The 18,560-nt window shown below is 43.5% G+C and overlaps 1 protein-coding gene across 1 annotated transcript in view; it reads right to left on the bottom strand.

Moving 5' to 3' along the window:
• Positions 1 to 616: 616 nt before the first annotated feature.
• Positions 617 to 18,560, bottom strand: part of hmcn2 (hemicentin 2) — a 45,128-nt gene continuing 27,184 nt past the window's right edge. Inside the window, exons 40-81 of the mRNA XM_005729543.1 lie at positions 18,236 to 18,432; positions 17,853 to 17,934; positions 17,633 to 17,764; positions 17,397 to 17,540; positions 17,158 to 17,317; positions 16,649 to 16,773; positions 16,384 to 16,567; positions 16,190 to 16,287; positions 15,830 to 16,108; positions 15,557 to 15,747; positions 15,231 to 15,312; positions 14,414 to 14,550; positions 14,174 to 14,315; positions 12,112 to 12,256; positions 11,871 to 11,998; positions 11,603 to 11,759; positions 11,373 to 11,494; positions 11,119 to 11,283; positions 10,921 to 11,028; positions 10,697 to 10,831; positions 10,311 to 10,445; positions 9,917 to 10,186; positions 9,656 to 9,846; positions 9,343 to 9,556; positions 9,057 to 9,191; positions 8,767 to 8,957; positions 7,997 to 8,078; positions 7,548 to 7,718; positions 6,409 to 6,561; positions 6,063 to 6,200; positions 5,551 to 5,672; positions 5,174 to 5,414; positions 5,012 to 5,071; positions 4,787 to 4,906; positions 4,525 to 4,659; positions 4,212 to 4,331; positions 3,765 to 3,890; positions 2,889 to 3,017; positions 2,504 to 2,797; positions 2,289 to 2,408; positions 2,076 to 2,202; positions 617 to 1,951 (exon numbers count right to left, since the gene is read on the bottom strand). Coding sequence (XP_005729600.1) covers positions 1,573 to 1,951; positions 2,076 to 2,202; positions 2,289 to 2,408; positions 2,504 to 2,797; positions 2,889 to 3,017; positions 3,765 to 3,890; positions 4,212 to 4,331; positions 4,525 to 4,659; positions 4,787 to 4,906; positions 5,012 to 5,071; positions 5,174 to 5,414; positions 5,551 to 5,672; positions 6,063 to 6,200; positions 6,409 to 6,561; positions 7,548 to 7,718; positions 7,997 to 8,078; positions 8,767 to 8,957; positions 9,057 to 9,191; positions 9,343 to 9,556; positions 9,656 to 9,846; positions 9,917 to 10,186; positions 10,311 to 10,445; positions 10,697 to 10,831; positions 10,921 to 11,028; positions 11,119 to 11,283; positions 11,373 to 11,494; positions 11,603 to 11,759; positions 11,871 to 11,998; positions 12,112 to 12,256; positions 14,174 to 14,315; positions 14,414 to 14,550; positions 15,231 to 15,312; positions 15,557 to 15,747; positions 15,830 to 16,108; positions 16,190 to 16,287; positions 16,384 to 16,567; positions 16,649 to 16,773; positions 17,158 to 17,317; positions 17,397 to 17,540; positions 17,633 to 17,764; positions 17,853 to 17,934; positions 18,236 to 18,432 — 6,566 coding nt within the window. The 3' untranslated portion in view covers positions 617 to 1,572. The remainder of the gene's footprint in view (positions 1,952 to 2,075; positions 2,203 to 2,288; positions 2,409 to 2,503; positions 2,798 to 2,888; positions 3,018 to 3,764; positions 3,891 to 4,211; positions 4,332 to 4,524; positions 4,660 to 4,786; positions 4,907 to 5,011; positions 5,072 to 5,173; positions 5,415 to 5,550; positions 5,673 to 6,062; positions 6,201 to 6,408; positions 6,562 to 7,547; positions 7,719 to 7,996; positions 8,079 to 8,766; positions 8,958 to 9,056; positions 9,192 to 9,342; positions 9,557 to 9,655; positions 9,847 to 9,916; positions 10,187 to 10,310; positions 10,446 to 10,696; positions 10,832 to 10,920; positions 11,029 to 11,118; positions 11,284 to 11,372; positions 11,495 to 11,602; positions 11,760 to 11,870; positions 11,999 to 12,111; positions 12,257 to 14,173; positions 14,316 to 14,413; positions 14,551 to 15,230; positions 15,313 to 15,556; positions 15,748 to 15,829; positions 16,109 to 16,189; positions 16,288 to 16,383; positions 16,568 to 16,648; positions 16,774 to 17,157; positions 17,318 to 17,396; positions 17,541 to 17,632; positions 17,765 to 17,852; positions 17,935 to 18,235; positions 18,433 to 18,560) is intronic.

The raw sequence follows: 18,560 nt of genomic DNA on the forward strand, positions 1-18,560 counted from the left end.
ATTTTTGTCCAGAGCAAATTTTATGTTGCAGATGGGGGACAAATTAAAAAAACAAAACAAAAAAAAAGCAGGAAGTTTCTTGGTGTTGGGCTATCACGTGGTGTTAGAACAGCTTTACTGTGTTGGCATTGACTCTACTGAAGGGATGGTTGAGATCTGGCCACTGTGAAGCTGATGATCTAAATCATGACCCATCATGGCCTGTAGATGGGGATGTTGTCATTCTGGAAGAGATCACTCTTATGAGTACAGAAGTATTGTTTTGCAACAATATAATAATTGTGATTAATTTTGTATTGGTCGGACTCTAATGTGTTATCCCTGTGTATATCCTGTTAGATTTGACCCCTTTCTGATTGAAATATAAAACTGCTTTTTTTAGATGTAAAAAATCCAGGTTAAATAAAGGTCTGGACTGAGATCACCAAAAAGGAATAATGATATAACAAGATTAAGCTCAAACACTCAAAGTTCTTCTTGCCCCATTAAGGAGGGGAGGATTTTCTTAGTATGGTCCCCAAAGTTAAAGTTTGTTTTTTGAGTTTTTCTTCTTCAACAGAAGATAATTAAAACTACGGTGGTACGGCAGTAAGATAGACAAAAACAAAATTGTGGTCCATTTTATTTCTGTGGATATTTGACATTCATTTACAGCAACAGGGACATACTGTACTTAAACTGCACTTTATGGTTTTCAGGTTATGTTCCTTTTCAGATTTGTACAACAGCGGCACATATTTGACTACTGAACACCATCGATAACTTTCAATACAGTGCTCTGTACAGTGGTGTGAAAGCAGGAGAGGCATGCTAGTTTGTAGCGCCACGCTGGAGAAAATGTAAGTGCAGTCCAACTGTGCTTCATTATTTGTTAATAACTATATTACCTTTGTAAAATCAGCACCAATCACATCGCTTGTAATGGTATCGCCAAAATACATTCAGAATAGCACCTTTACAATTTACGTGACAACAAAACGTAAGAAAAGAGTACAAAAATATTAAGATAGATGAAAGACTGTTGTTAGCTAGTTACAATGTGCCATTACAATGCCAGTAGATCCTTAATAAGTCAAACTCTCTGTGACAGGAAGTTTTATTAACCAGTGATGTGTTCAAATTCCTTAAATAAATTAAAATAATAGGGGTAACATTGTACAGTTTCGTAGCTGTGATAGTAGCTTAGCAGCAGGCTTGTATTTCCATGCTGCAAACATGTTTTTATATGAAAAGGAATTTCTCCCAGTAATAGAAATGCAACACTTTAAACTAACATACAAAATGTTTGATAGAAGAACATAAAAAAAAAGTTCCTGATACATTCTGAATTTTCAGATGTGAATTAGATGCTCTCTGCATTTTTTAACCCCAAAGAGGGTGCAGGGTAATGAAATGAACTTCAGATGTCTTCCGAACAGGATGTTCTGCTCTGTGATCAAAAGATCCCACAGAAGCCAAGATTTGGAACAGGACTTTTCCTGCTATGATTCAGTCGCAAGTCAAAATACACAATAATTATCCACTTGCTAACATCCTGGGGGGGCAGAGTCATGTGGAAAGCAGCATGGACGATCAGTAGGGGTAGGGTGAGATGGAAATGTAGATGATAAAGATGCTCTGGTAGGTAATGCGGCCTTGCAGCGATATAGTGGTGGCCTGCACTTTGAGCCTCACTAGTCCAGGTCTGTCCAGAACCTGCAGGGTGTAGATGATCCCTCTGCCGGCCTCGTCTCTGATACCGAACACCTGCCCCAGCCCGCCTGCCTCCGGTTCTTGCTCAAGTATCGTAAAGGATGTGCGCTCCTGCAGGATGCCAGACTCTGAGAAAGCTGACAGTCGTACCACGTTGTGATTGGCTGGAATGCCGGAGGGAAGAGTGAGCAGCTTGTACTGCAGGAGCAGAGGAGAGCCTCCGGTGGCGCAATCCAGCGAGCAAGGCCTGTAACAGGTCCTTTAAAAGTCGTCCGGAAAAAAAAAAAATTATTAATTCATATAATGAACATAATTTTGCATTTGTGTGGTATCTACAACTTAATTAATAACCCTGTATAACACTTATTAATGTTGCAAATTACCCAGGTCTTCTTCCACTCTGGTAGGATGCAGGGCAGGGTGTATCCAGACACTGGTATCCTCCTCGGGTGTTAAAACACATCTGGTTGCGTCCACACTGGATGCCTTGTTCTACACACTCATCAATGTCTAAGAGAAAGAGAGGGGATAAGTATATAGCTGTAATAATTTGAGGGGAAGGTGGAAGTTTTAAAACAGTTTAAGGAGACATTTACCTTTACAGCTTCGGCCGTTGGGTAGCAGCTGGTATCCAGGGGGACACAGGCACTGGAAACTACCAATCGTATTTCGGCATTCATGTTGGCACGGTTTCTTGAGGAGACACTCGTCCACATCTGTAAGTGGAAAACAACAGAACATTGTTTGGGCTTATATTGTAAGAATCCTTTGTTATTTTACATCTTTTGGAGTCTTTTTGATTTCAACTTACCAACACACTTGCCGTCTCTGTTGGTGTACCCGACAGGACAGCTCTGCCTGGTGATGCGAGATACTCCATGGGAACGGGAGAGGATTGGCCTGCCGAGGGATGACACCAGCTGTGGGACGAGTCTCGCCCTGACTCTGGTTCCGTTTGTGAAGGTGTGCCCTCTCTCAAGCCCTGCGCAGGAGCGCCCATCGCCGAGTAGCACTGTCCCAGGGGGGCACAGACACCTGAAGCTGCCCGGCACATTGCGGCACTGATAGGCGCAGGGATTCGGCGTTTGCAGACACTCATCGATGTCTGGAAATGAAAAACAAAAGTTAAGTAGTGATTTGTGCTTCCGTTGGGTGTGATGTTTAGGGTTTTTTTGTTAAACAAACGTAATAATTACCCAAACATGGAAGCCCAACTCCCTGAGATCGATAGCCTCTGGGACACACGCATCCATAACCTCCGACTGTGTTTCGACAGACCTGAGTGTAGCGACACATGTGACTTCCATCCTGGCATTCGTCAATATCTGAAAAATGTCCAGATGATTTTCACACAGTCATATCCAGCTATACCTTAACGATAGATTAAGGTTAATGGTTATATTGACAAAACCGATAACTTTAGTTTGCTTTTCCTCACTTTGGCTAAATAAAGGTTGATTTAAGCCTGGATTATGCATCTTGTTCTTGTTGTATTTTTCCTGAAATTATCATTTTCTCTTTATTAAGAAAACAAAAGACCCCTTTACACACGCCTGTGTTTAGTGATTGCTCCTACGCTGCAAACACTGCCTCTTTTACGTGAGTGCACTTGGCTAGATTGGGACGACCTGAGCTAATATGTGTGTTAATGCTGACTGCGATTGCTGACATGAAGCCAGTTAAAGAGAAGATATCCTGAGTACCTTAAAGCTGCCGTGTAGCAGTGTCTACCATAAACTCTGCTGCATCTTGTTACAGAAGTTTTCTTTTCGCAGCAGTGGATTTACAGTTCATAAAATCTTTTGCTCTCTATTTGGCCTCTTTTGACCAGTGATCAGTGGTTCTTTTGGCTTTCAAAAGGATTACAGAGGCTTTCATTTCCACTTATTAGGAAAACCATTTTAGCAAATTCACGATACAGTGTTGAAGGGTTGGAGGTAGAAGCCAAATCTGAGTCTTTCAAGGCATGAATGAGTTCATGCTGTCAGTCAATAAATTAAGCAGTGATTAATGAACAGGAACTGTTAAATGCAGCAATGTCTAAATAAATAAAGTGGATAAAAGCAGCTTACCCACGCAGGCCCCATTCTCTGCTTTGGTCATTCCAGCTGGGCAGCTGTCGAAACACTGGTATCCTCCTTCTGTGTTACGGCACTGCTGGTGAGCCGGGCATACGTTCCTCGTGCATTCATTGATGTCTGCAAAAGTTAAACCGTCACATCGGAGCTGTTAGTAAATATTCTGCAGGACCTGCATTACTGTGGATGCTGTATCAATGGAAAATACATCCAAGGGGAATAAACATAAGTATTTTCAACATTATAAGTATAAGAAGCAGCGTTACAACAAAGAACACAAACTGAACACAAACTTCCTTATATTTTGTGCTAAGTTTGTATATAAAAAAAAATGCAGTTGGGTGTAGTCTTATCTTTTGAAATCTTCTGTAGCATAACTTAATAAGAATTCAAACAAGTTAAGGCAGGCAGGTAGTTTTTGTTCTTTTTATCTCAACTGACCAATGCAGTGACGTCCTGACAGCTGGTATCCAGGGTGGCAAACACAGCGGTAGGAACCCAGAGTATTGAGGCACTGGTGCTGGCACGGGGAGACAGCGGACTCTTGGCACTCATCTACATCTAAAAGACCAATTCGACACATACAGCAGGGCTTTATCGCTGATTAACACTTAAGTGATTGGCAAGAAATGAGATTTTTATTATTGTTGCAGGTGCAAATATAATAAAATATTACACGAACAGGAAAATAATGAGACGTTTATGCCTCCATATGAAATGCTGGACATTTTAACAGTGATTAACAGCTGCTTGCCTTCACAGCTGGTTCCTGTGATGCTGGCCTTAAATCCTGGTCCACACTTGGCCTGGCAGCGATACGTTCCCACTGTGTTGACACACTGCTGGTTGTAGTGGCACATGTGTGAGCCTTGGGAACATTCATCGATATCTGCATGAGGGAAACAGTTAGTGAGATCATTTTAGATTTACTTAAGTAGGACATTATCTCTGTGCACTGTGTATTGTAATATTGGATATTGCAAAAAAAATCACCCAGCAGGTTTTCTTTGTCTTACCTTGGCATACATTGGTGTCTGCAGAAATGGTGAAGCCAGACGGACAGGTACAGGAAAAGCCTCCCATAATGTTGTTACACGAATGAGAGCAGGGAGACTGGAGCGCACACTCATCTTCATCTAATAAGAATGCATTTGATGATAATAATAAAATAGAACAGTCACAAATGTTCAAATAAATGGTGTTAAAAATGATTGAGGTATTAAAAAATAAGCACAGCATACCAGCACAGTAGGAGGTGGTGTCAAGAGTGAAACCTTTAGGGCATGCGTCTTCATAACCATCTGCAAACATAGAGTACATGCAATGTTAGGCTTTCCAACAGATCATGGATTTCATGTAAAATCGAGTTTAAATTGCTGGAATTTTTTAATATTTTTGCAGACCTGGTACGTGTAGGCTGGCAGTAACATGGAAGTCCAAAGTGAGCGTAAACATGTTGTAGGCACTATTCATCCCAGAAACCTTGAGCAGTTGGAGCACGGGACCCTGGCGCTCTTCCTGGCCCTCGTAAATAATTGTGTGATTACAACGCAGCACCATGGGGCTTCCTCCTCTCTGGTGGGTTTGCGATGACCACGAGTACAGCTGCCCTTGGCCCGTCTGCACATATGACTCATCGAACTCCTACGGGGCAGGAGTGAAATCGGGTCACACAAACTAAAGAGGATCGGAGGTGTGAAACTAAAGTGTCATGTCTTTAAGTCAGGATTTGATCTGAATGATCTTTAAATACACATTGCGATGAAAGCTGTGAACACACCTGAAGGCTCATGTGAGATGATGATAATGAAGGAGGAACAAATCCGTTAATTACTATGTCAATTAGCAAAACACCCTCCGAATCCAGACCTCTGGCAACATGAGTCAAACGTAGGATTTCCCCTGTTAGAAGAGATTAAAAAACCAAAAAACATAACACTGTAAATCCACTTAAAACCACAAGGGAGCGTGCTGTAACTGCTTAGAAGCACAAGCCTCCATGTTCAATGTATGTGACTGCTAGTAAGTGCTGCCATCTACTGACTGTTTTACAAAAGAGCGCATAATGGACATGAAAAACTCAACATTTGTTGTTGTTCCTGTAAAATCACACCACAGTTTAGAAGAAACTAAACAGAAATAAAAAGAGTTGAACAAAACTTATCTTAAGCCGAGTACTTTCATCGATTAAATATGCAGTGCATGACCTTAAATAAATGAATCAAAAGCTTTAAATATTAACTGGCATATGCACGGAAAACAAAGCAAAAATGTGTAGTAGGCAAAGCTCACCAGTCTCGAACTCCAGCTGAGACTCCTGTCTGAACTGGCCCTGAGTGAAAGCGTAGCCATTTCTGGCTGCTCCATTCTGCAGCACGGTGGTCCAGTAGATGGGTGCAAACACAGACACCAGCACCCGCAGCAAGGGACCTACAACAAGACAGCATTAGCTCTGTGCCTCTGCTGCTCTGCTACACATCAACATGTGATTTGAACAAGATTGGGAATGCATCCCCAAGAATTCAACTCTTTCTAGTAAAATTCAGCGTGACCACTGTTTAATGAAGTGGTAACTGTTAGGTATGAGGCTGAGGTCAACAGCAACCAATGGTACACAATGGTACATGCCATCACTCACCCACAGTGGGAGGAATATTGTCAAGGCGTGCCTGCACAGTGCTGCTCCCCTCGTCATCATTGTCTGTAATGTTGGCCTCCAGGTAGGACACACCAAACTCTCTGTCATTGACCATTCCTATCAGGCTGCCTCTAGTCCTGCGTGGAACCTCACCTGTCAGCACCAAAATACGTTTAAATAAGCTACATTAACTGAAATTCATTAATATCAGGTTGTCCTAAACGCTTCCTGAAAGTGTTTAAAGTTACTGACATGGACTGGAAAGAAAGAGCATACTTCTGTGTTAGACACAACTCCTCATTTAATTATTACTTATTATTCATCTCTGGCTTTCTTCCATATTGCGTCTCTTGTCCTGTCTTCCTCCCTTCACCCCCAACTGGTCACAACAGATGACTGCCCCTCCTTGAGCCTGGTTGTGCTGGAGGTTTCTTCCTGTTAACTCATTCACTGCCATTGACGTCTATAGACGTCAATTACGTTTTTCAATGGGAGGGGCTAGAATACAACCTCGTCACAAAGCAAGAAATATTAGTGTCAAAGGAACTTCTCTGCTTGAAATGTATTTTTCACAAAAAGCTCGTTTTCTCCCTTTTTTTGGTCAAAACAGGCATTTTTGGTGGAACCCACCTCTCTTCTACAGCTGATTACTAAAGAATGGAAAATGGTAGAAACAAGCTTTTTTTTTGGATGAAAGAAGAGAGTCTGTTCTTCATTTTGGTAGGTTCAGCGTTTATATGATCATAACACACAGTTTTCTGTGGCTCTTCAAAAATGAGTAAAAATGCTCAAAAACCCTGGCAGTGGGGAGTTACCTGATTTGAAAATGGCTGGCAGTGAATGAGTTAAAAGGGAGTTTTTCCTTCCCACTGTCACCAAGCGCTTGGTTTTCTCTGTATTATTTTTAGTTCTTATGGTACTGAGCTAACTTGAGGGGACTGCTGTTGTGATTTGGCAGTGTATATATAAAATTGAATTGAAGGGTTGAATAATGAAATATTTTGTAGTTATTGGCAACGGCCAAGATTGCAAATACTGAGATAATATATTTTAATTTTCAAATTTCCTCATGCATTACACAGACATATTTTTTTGGAGGCATCAAAATGAATCGAAATGAATAACAAAGCCACTGGTACCTGGACACAAGCCGACCTGACATTTTCTAGAGTCGATACTGGGGCCGCTGCATGATCGGCCTCCATTAGCTGGTTCTGGGTTGTTGCATAGTCTGATTCGCTCTTGGAAGCCTTGGCCACAGGTGCTACTGCATGGTCCCCACTCCTGCCAGCTAGAGTAGCCTCCATTGACTAAGAGAGGAAGAGAAGAAAAGAATTTTCAACAGTGGGTCCTCAGGAAGTTCATTTGCACAGGTTATGTTGTGCAAACTTGCTGTTGTGCAAAGGAAAGGAGCACTTGCAACACATGAAAGCAACAGACATGAATAAGTGAACACGGGGGGAAACGAACATTTTAAAGTCGTTCTTAAAAGTGGATTGGAGGCAGTTTGGGAAGTACATTATGGTACAAACTTGTTTGAATTTTTTATTTCATAACCCGTTAAATAAATCATATAGACAGAACTCACTCTGAACCTTGAGCGTAATGGTCCTCTCAGCTGTTCCAGCCTCACTTTCAGCCACACACTGATACTCCCCTTCATCTGCAGCCTGTAGATCAACCAGGTTTAGCTGATTATCGAATTATCTAAGGAACAGTTATCCTTTAATAGGACTACAAACCTTCCAGACAAACATATCTCTGAATTGGGTACAGTTTTACAGTTTAGGGAAATTACCATACAAGCAAACAAAATCTGACATTTTCAATGGGGCAGTTGACTTTATTCCATTGAATTGTTTGTCATAATTAATATTACAGGGACAGAGAGAGGAAATTTCATAATAAGAGCACTCTGCTGGAAGGACAGTCATCTGTCTGTGAGAAAGTCTCAGCTGCAGGCTGTGCAATTACAGCAGCAGTTAGAGACCATAATAAGGTTAGAGGCTACGGAAAGAGGGGCAGAGTCTGGGAACATACAGCATTCTGTTTGTTTCTTCCCTCTGAGCCTAATGCTGTTAGCCTCTCCGGCTGAACTGAATCTGATTTAGATGGGAGCAGGACACTACAGGACAGTCACACGCTGTTCCTCTACCCAAGGGTATTGTAGATGAAGCTCAGATGGGATGAATAAAGCACCGCTGTTCTACTCAGATTGCGTGATGGAGCCTTGTTGCGCAAACTACATCGGAAAATGTTTCATGCCAGAGTGAGCTAGGCTTGACAGAACTTGTTTAGAAGCAGGATTACTGCTCAAAAGAACAGAAATAGGAGGAGAAAAGAAAATGTTATATTTACAGTGGTGCTGTAAATGACCAGAGATCCGTTGTGGAGGGTTTGCATTCGGAGGAAGCGAGGTAGCGGTTTTCCATTTCTGAGCCAGCGGAGGACAGGGCTGGGGTCTCCGTGGACGGGACAGTCAAGCACAGCAGAGCCACCCTGAATGACTGTCTGAGACGTGTGGGCTTCACCCTTCAACACCGGAGGCTCTGGAAACACATAGCATGTGTATTTTCAGATAGAATGTGTCATAATGTAAATATCTATAGAAAGTTCAGTGAGCGGGAATCCTCGAGGATAAATCTCACCTCTGATACGGACGAACGAGAGCGCTCTAATGGAACCCACGCTGTTTGCTGCTATGCACACGTAGGTCCCAGCATCACTCCGAGTCACATTCTCAATGATGATGGAGCTTCTGCCTGCCTCATCTACAGTGGCACCTGCAACAGTTTTGCAGTTTTACACCACAGTTTTATTTTAAATTAGGCTTCTTTTTTTTTTTAAACTGAATGCATTACACATAATAACAAATACAGTAATCTGTGTAGCAATTATGAGCTGTTTAACTGAAGAAAAAAAGGAAAACACTACCTGCATAGGGACTGTTGTTGACAGTCCAGGAGATAGTAGGAGAAGGCGTTCCCTGAGCATGGCACGATAAGGCAAGAGTCTGCCCTTTGTTTAGCATTGCATCGCCTGGCAGCTCCTTGAATGCAGGCCTCATATTGATGGTCAGTCGGATGTCTTGCCTCGCAGAGCCTGCTGCATTGGTGGCTACGCATGTAAACACACCAGCGTCTCCTGACTGTTGAAGGAAAGAAGCAGCAGCTGAGTGTTGCACATGGAACTACAGAGAGATGCAGTTCATAATAAAGTGCAGAGAAAGCATGACATAGAGGCTAACCTCAGCCCTCTCTATGATCAGCTCTCCTGACCGTAAGACGGTGAATTTGCCAGGGAGGTTGGGCACCACGCTGCCGTCCTTCTCCCATGACACTTTAGGCTCTGGTGAACCCTGAGCAGCGCAGGGCAGCAGAGCCTGAAATCCTTGGATAACTGACAGTTGCGTCTGTGTAGGAGCAATCACGGGTGGGACTGAAAAGAGACACCACTATTAACACAAACATGTTACGACACAGCGCAGCTTGTAAAGTGCTTCACCCACCTTGAATGAGCAGCCTCATATCATGGCTGGCTCTGCCGGCGGGGTTTTTAGCAGTACACGTGTAAAGACCCGCGTCGCTGCGCTGGGTAGAAATAATTGCCAGAGTTCCATTGGAGAAGACGCGCACATGAGCGCCATCAAGCACAGGCCTCCTCTCTTTGTGCCAGGTGACTTCAGGCAGAGGCTGCCCATCAGCTATGCACTCCAGGCTGACTGGCTGGCCTAGCACAGCCATGTACTCGACATGAGGCACGCTCAACACTGGTGGAACTGCGGAAACATAAGATGAGCAGATATTTATTTGCAAATTTCCTAAAATGTATGTAATGTTTCATAAGATTATGAAACATTACATAATGTTATTCCCATGGTGAGATAAAAAAATCTGCATTACCTTGAAGGACTAATTTTGTCCGGCCCACAGCTACACCAGCTTCATTCTTTGCCAGGCACTGATAGGTCCCCGCATCACCAAGCGTCACACGGGAAAACTTCAGAGCTCCGATCGGGAGCACAGCCAGCCTGTGACCTAGACACAGTCACATGAAAATTACTGGTCCACATGAGACAGGTCAAATTAAAGCCCACAGCATGATGACATTTCTGTCCTATCTGTAAAACGTTAAAACAAAACAAAGAAAAGATTCTTGTTGGAGTATGACTTAGTTGCTGTTAAATGTGTTGGATTCTAATATATGAAAACTGTGCATAATTACAGCAATGTTCATCTGTCTGTCTCTTCATAAATAAGGATTTGGCTCATATTTTTTGTACCGTTACCTGTTGCTATGGGAACTCCCTCTCTTTGCCAGGTGATGGATGGTCTGGGGAAGCCCTGAACCTCACAGGGGAGAAGAGTCCCGTGATTCAGCACTACTTGTACCTCTTCTGCCATTGGTCTGATCTCTGGCAGCTCTGTGTGTGGAAGACAGAACACAGTGTCATATGGTTTCATACATTTTAACATAAACATAATAAGATAACATATGTCCTTGGAGGCCTACCATGCACTGAGAGAGAGATGTGTTTGTGAGCCACTCCAGCTGGGTTTCTGGCTGAGCATGTATATTTGCCAGTATGACTGGGCAAAGCAGCAGTTATCTCCAACTCTCCTGCATTAAAGTGAGTACAAAGAACATATGTTTACAGAGGACCGTGATGTATGAAAATGTAAGGAAACAGCAACTGGTGTGCTGCTTTACCAGTGGGAAGGATGCGGTAGCTTCCTCCTCTGGAGCTCAGTTTGGCTCCACCCTTCGTCCAGGTGACAGTGGGCATTGGGCGTCCTTGTATGTGACAAGGCAACACGACAGGAGACATTTTCACAGCTTTAACTGCCGTAACATCATCTTCAATAGATGGAGGGACTACGGGAGAGAACAGCAAATTTGTGGGCTGAATTATCTGAAACAGCATTCTACAGCCGGCTGATTTTCACAACACTTTAAATCAATACCTTGCAGGATGACCTCGATGACTCTGCGCTCCTCTCCAACATCATTGACTGCAGTGCACTCAAAATAACCTTCATCCTCATTGGCTGGGGACAAAAGAACCAGAGACCCTGAGGACAGTAACCTGAACAGATAAGCAGAACTGCATCAGCTTTGAAGTTTTTATAGCTGTACGAGTTGTACTGCATACCAATTGTGTATTTGAAGCGTACAGGCATAGCTTTGTCTATACCTGTATGCACCAGGCTGCTGGCTGATATCCAGGGGAGTGCCATTCCTCTTCCAGGATACTTTAGGAGAAGGTATACCTGCAGCCTCACAGCTAAGCAGGGCTCTGATACCAGTGGTTACTGTCACGTTGAATGGACCGGGACTGATTGAGGGACCCACTAAAAGGACACAGAAGACCTTCAGCTAAGCTGTTATAACAATAAAAAATTGTGCTAAAAACTGAATCTGCTGGCATCCCCAAAATCTTCAACTGCTTATACTGTCTTTACCAAACACACGAAGATCCACTCCTCGGTGATCTGAGCCAGCCTGGTTGGACGCGGTGCAGTAGTAGCGACCAGCGTTATTCAGCTGAGCTGCATGTACGCGCAACGAGCCCTCGGATAATATGGTGTATCTGAAATGCACGAAAGATGAATGAGTTGGGGATACACCGCGCCTGTGTTCGACAGATACAGTCGAGTGTGACATATACAATTACAGACACCTGTGAGAAATCTCAGGACGTACTTATTGTTATCTTGACGCACGGGGAAGCCGTCTTTCCTCCACATGACCACAGGTGAGGAGTCGCCTTTGACTTCACAGGGTAAAACTGCATCCTGGCCAATATGTACAGTCACCACTGAGCTGCTCTCCTTTATTACAGGTGGTACTGGAAGTAAAGAGACAGATTCTTGTTGTGTTTAGCATATAAAACTCTTTTTTTTTCTCCCCAGACATGAATGTTGAACGACACACCAAACATTTATTTCCCTTAAAACCACCCTAAACGCACAAACAGTGGAACAGTGAAACTTGCTTGAGTAGGTGGCTCTTTTTAAGCTCTCTTCAAATGATGATGTTACATGTTACCACATGTTACTTCTAATTCTTTACTCAGCCTCCTAAATAAACTTCTTGAACTTTGCTCCAGCTACCCACCTACAGTCAACCTTAAAAAAGTGGCAGCATTAAAAGTTGAAATACGACGGGGGAATTTCTCTTTCATCTCCATTAGTCCTCACACATATAAATATTTAGGAATCTGGATCACATGCAAGTACAAAGTTACTTACCACCTTTCTAAATTAATACAACACAGAGATTTGATTGGTTTCTCACAAAGTGATTGCACATGTCGCCCAAACTTTGTGCAAACAGTTGCAGTCTGTTGCAGACAGGTTGCCAACAGTCTGACTGAGTCTTTGTTAATGAGCAAAACTCAAGGGGACTCAACTCAACGGACTGCCAGTTGGTTGTATTTTAGTTTTATTCCTATACAGCAGGAATGCTGCTGAGGTCAAATATGTCATCTTTATCCCAGAGTTATCCCAGTTGATGTATTATCAGCTATAATAGTAAATATAACAGTATAGCATAATAAAATAGTAGAATAATAGTAGACTAACTCCATCTTATAGAAACATTTATGGCAGGTTTCAGTAGCAGTGTTGGTATATTTGACAACCTCATTATCCAGCAGGAAAAATGACTTGAGATAACTTTATCTTATTGGATAAAAAGTGTAACTTTGATAACATGATTAGCAGATGAAAAAGGGGATAAATCACAATATATGTGCAATATTCAGCACTCAGCACATCACACTAGTATTGCATTGTGAAGAACTGTGATAATATCATACTGTGGGGTGTCTGATCATTTCCACCTCGAACAATTAATTAGGCTTCTGTTCTATTGTACTGCAGAGCCTCAGCTACAACTAGCTACTCTTTGCATGTATCTATGACCTTCTTATGTAAGTTGAAAATAAGTCATGACAATGTATTAAAGCGACAGCTCTTTTAAACATTTGTTTGTTTTTTCTAACAGGCATTTCAGAAACTAGTGGCTCCGTGGTGTAGTGGTTAACACATTTGCCTTACATGTAGGTCCCCGGTTTGACACCAGGAGGCGACAGAAACCCAGCCTCAGGGGCTCACGAGGTATCGTACTTGCATTTGTCTTATTCCAAGACTGGATCAATTAGAGCAGGGGTCCCCAATCCCAGTCCACAAGGGCCGTTGTCCCTGCAGGTTTTAGATCTCACCCTGGGTCAACACACCTGAATCACATGATTAGTTCAATACCAGGCCTCTGAAGAACTTCAAGACATGTTGAGAAGGTAATGTATCCATTTAAATCAGCTGTGATGGATCAAGGACACATCTAAAACCTGCAGGGACACCAGCCCTCGTGGACTGGGATTGGGGACCCCTGAATTAGAGGGCTACACCACAAAGGTCATCCACTGTTTGGGGTTTTTTTCATCTGTGGCAAGTCAAAGCATCCAGATGTATTCACTGTGGCAACCCCTTGATAAATAGCAGCTCAGTGTGCCATTCATTCATAGCTCACTAACACTTTTACTGCAAAACATTTTTAGAAGCAGCTCCATTGTCTGCAGTGTTTGGCATGACTCCAAAGAATGGAGTATACTTTGATCTTTCACTCTCTCCTTGATAACTTGGACTGGTTACTAACTGCAGTAACTGGCAACTTGCTGAGTTAAATATTTGGTTGTCATGTGTTTATGTCTACAGTTCAAAAGTTCAACAGTTTAAAAACAAGATATGACAAGTATGCTTACAGAGAATTTCCACAGTGAAGAAGAGACTGCTGCTTCCAGCTATGTTGGTAACCACACAGCTATACTGGCCGCTATCCTCAGACCTGACTTCCTGTATCTCCAGGTACTGACCCCCTGCCAGCTGCTGGATACGACCACCCAGCTGATACAACAGAAGGAAAGGAAAGATAGAATACGCAAGTCAAAGAGGAGATCAATACTTTTAATAGTGGATGACTTATTTGAGTTCACATTCTGCACCTGCAGTTTGGTTTCACCCTTGTACCACTCTATGTGTGGAGGAGGGTCGCTGTCAGCCAGGCACTCCAGAGTGAGGTGACCGTTAACCGGCACTGTCAATGTCCTCACATCACCGGAGCCAAGGAGCGTCGGTGGTACTGCAACACAACCACTGACCATTAAGATTTATGTGATCCACAATAACAGCAACAAAAGGAAAGTAAAAGAAAAAAAAGTGCTGTGAGCCTGAAGTGCTCCTTCAGGAAGAGCTTGGTAAAGTTATGAGGCCGTGTGGAACAGATGAAGTCAGAATGTAGATCGGGGACAGGTATAAAAAGCATGTGTTTTCACAAAAAGACATTACTAAAAAAAGTGCTATAAAAATGTGTGCCACACAGTTTTGAATCATCTAGAAGAGTCTTAATTATAGGAATGGGGAAAAGAAACACCATGAATTTGGGAAAACACTGATCTAAGCAGTCTCGCAGGTCTTAACTGCATTGTGTATGATTATATTTATAGAAGCATCATTTTACTCAAATATTAACAAGTGGAATAAATGGTGAGTAGTGCACACTCATAAATTAAAGTCAGGCCATCAATAAAAACCCAAAAAAATGCACCCTGCGCTGCATGCATGTCATATTGCGTGCAAAACAGCGAGGCCGATATACAAGCAGCGCAAGTCTGTTTTTCACTTGTGTAAAAATCCAGACTTTTATTCCTGATCGCACACAGAGCTTTATTCATGCAGTACCAGGTGCAAAGAGAGGAGGAAGTTAAGGGAAAAGGGGGGCATGACATATGCTGAATAATATCCAAGAACAGCTTGTGTCACCTTGGACCCGGACCCAGTGGTTTTTTCCATCCTCTCCGGCTAGGCTGCTGGCCAAGCACGTGTACAGACCTGCATCCTCGACCTTTAAAGAGACAATATCAATCAGCTTGAGTGGTTCTTGCATGACAATGCTTTATTTGAAAATTTACACTCAACTAAAGTGACGACTAAGGTTTAAAAAGAGTGGGTATGTTTTTCCGTTTGTTTTTTAACAGGAGTGATTGCTTAGAAAAAATCTTAGCGACATACATTGTCTTAAATAAAGTTTTACACCTTAAATTGCCAATCTCAGGAGAACATGTGCTCGCACAGTCAGTAATTTATACCTGAACTTTGCTAATCCTGATAAAGTTTCCGTCCTGCTGAACGATATCAGATCTCTCCACGGGCCGACCATCCTTGAGCCAGCTGAGGGTAGGAGGTGGGACTCCCACAGCAGAGCACTCCAGCTCAAGTGGACTGTTAACTGCTATGGTCAGCTCTTCTGGTGAGTCGGTGCTGACTATCTTTGGAGGCTCTGCATTAGAAAGCAAAATGTGTTAGCTTATTTTCTTTTTCTTTATTGCAGACATAAATAAATAAAAAGAGGGTGATCGTACCAAGCACGGTGAGGTTGAAGCTCTTGGTACTGCTTCCAGCCTGGTTACTAGCCACGCAGCTGTAAAAGCCCGCATCTGAGGGGGCCACGTCAGGAAGCTGCAGTCTTGTCTCCTGTCCATCCAGCAGCAGGTTGCGGTGAAGGGACAGCGGCTGTCCATCTTTCATCCACGTTAGCGTCGGAGGGGGGACGCCACGTGCTTCACAGGATAAAGTCACCAAGGATCCCTGGATTACTGAAACTGGCTCCACCGGTTCGACGTGATTCACACCGGGGGGCACTGCAGACCATAAACACAGAGTGTGAAACCCCACCGACCCAGCATGTTCTGTTTTCATGTTATCTACTGTTGGGATTGTACCTTGGACTTGGACATCATAGCTGAGCTCTGTAAGACCAGCTTGACTGCGTGCCACACACGTGTAAACTCCAGAATCAGACAGCTGCACAGGAGAAATCCTTTTTTTTTTTTATGAAGAAAGAGAACATTTAGAATGACCTCATCCACCAACCTGTAATCTTTTTACAACACAGTCTGTAATCATCTTAACTGACCTCAGCAAAGAGTCACCGGAGAGGAGGCGAGCGCGGGGACTGAGGAGCAGCGGATGCCCATTCTTCAGCCAGCTGATCTGAGGTGGGGGGTTTCCTGCTGCCTGACACTCTAGCGTCACAGCGCTGTCCTGCGTGACCTGCACCTCTTTGGGGATGGTGGTCTCACCAGAAATAGATGGCGGTACTGCCACAGATGAAATAGACTCTGAAGAAATCGCTCAGAAACTTAACGCAGATAAACAAAGCTAAGGGGTGAAAAACCAACCTAGAGTAAAGACGGTGTAGATTTTGCTCTCCTGGCCGGCCGAATTCACAGCCAGGCAGGTGTACGTCCCAGAATCCTCAGGACTCAGGCGCAGCAAAGTCAGTGTGCTGCCATCAGATGTCACGCTGCCAGAGAACAAGCACGCTTTGTTTTCACATCCATTTTTCTCTATTATTTGTCCACATCTGAACCTCGGTGTAATTCTTTCATTATCACCCACATCCCACAGTTTTCTCACAGTCGCATGCAGACACATAAACACAGTCGCTTACTGTCTGATGACCACATAAGCTGGCGAACAGCTGTGAAGCAGCTGCTTTTACAGTTTTTCATGATCTAACCGGGCAAGACACTATAAACCATTTGTTCGTCGTGCACATCATTCTCTGTGTTTCTGATTAACGGTGACACTTTCCCAAACCCTTAATGAAGGCTGCTCATCGATTCAAATATTTACCATTGTTATGATTACTTCACACTTGACAGAGCGGGGCCTGAGAATGACTTACGCAATGTGACGGGCATCCGATCCCTCCAGAGTCACTCCATCTTTCAGCCAGCTGAGGCGAGGTGTGGGGATTCCATTTGCTCTGCACTCCAGGGTCAGCTCCTCTCCTCTGGGTGCACTCACTTCAGATGGGAGGTCAGAGTCCAGGATGGTTGGGGAGACTGAGCAGGGCAGAGATTACTGTTAAACACCTTTTGAAATCATTTCTCTCATAACACATGCTTTAAGAAACCTCGTTACCCTGCACGGTGACTGTGTACTCTTTTCGTGTTTCTCCCTCGCTGTTCTTGGCCACACACGTGTATGTTCCGGCGTGAGACAGGCTGAGAGGCCCCAGCTCCAGCCTGGTGCCTCGAACAGACCACTGCCACTGCAGGCTGCTTTCTGGAAACCACACAGATCCACTTAATCTAGCTGTGACACCCTTTGGCACGTCTGCATTTCTCCACATTTCCATGTCACTCCCTCCCACTTACCAATAGGAGTTCCATCTTTAAGCCAAGAGATGCTGGGAACGGGTACGCCTGTGGCCTCACACAGCAGAGCCACGTGGGAGCCCAGGCTATAATTTAGAGACTCTCGAAGAGGTCCATCCAGGACAGGTGGAACTGTCAATATATATTTATGAGAATTTAGTCCATTAAAGACATTTGTCTATAGCGATTTTGTTCCAAAATGCTACAGAGTGATTTTTACCATGAACCGTCAGCCTAAAGGTCCTGTCCGCCTGTCCAGCCACATTGGACACTTTGCAAGTGTACGTGCCACTATCTCCCATCTAGTAACCACAAAGGAAAAAATTGTGAGTTGTGTTTTCTTTACAAGTTATAATCCAAAGGGATTCATGATTTATTTTTTTTATTTTTTTGGAACACCGGCTTCAAATGCTTTCAGATGGGTGATCTCAGCTCCAGCCTGTTAGAATTAGTCAGAATTATCTCAGGGGTTTTAAATGCACCAGATAAAGGAACAGTGAGTGCAGTGAAAATATGTATACACATCAGCACACTGTTGAAAACCCCTTAAAATCCTTTTTTATGTTTTGTTTGCAGTCATAAAAAATGTCTGATGAGTCTGACCTGGACTCCTATTATCTCCAGCTCGTACTGATCCATCTTTAGTCCGTTCCCTGCAGCCAACTGGAGCCCATTCTTGTACCACGTGACTTCAGGCTCGGGGAAGCCGTGGGCTTCGCATCGCAAGGTGACTGAGGAGCCAACCTGAGGGGTCACCGAGTCTGACTCAGCATCGTGCCGGGGCTTCAGGGTGGGCACGACTGTTGGTTTGCACATTTAGAGAGGACATGATCTCAGTTTGATTCATTCAGAATTCGAATGAGTCACTCCTGAACTCTTCTCAGTCACAGCTGGCTTGAGATAAACAGATTTTTTTTGCCAGGCAGTG

This window comes from Pundamilia nyererei, unplaced genomic scaffold, assembly GCF_000239375.1.
Source record: "Pundamilia nyererei isolate P.nyererei 1_Seehausen unplaced genomic scaffold, PunNye1.0 scaffold00033, whole genome shotgun sequence".
In the NCBI taxonomy this organism is placed as follows: Eukaryota; Metazoa; Chordata; class Actinopteri; order Cichliformes; family Cichlidae; genus Pundamilia; species Pundamilia nyererei.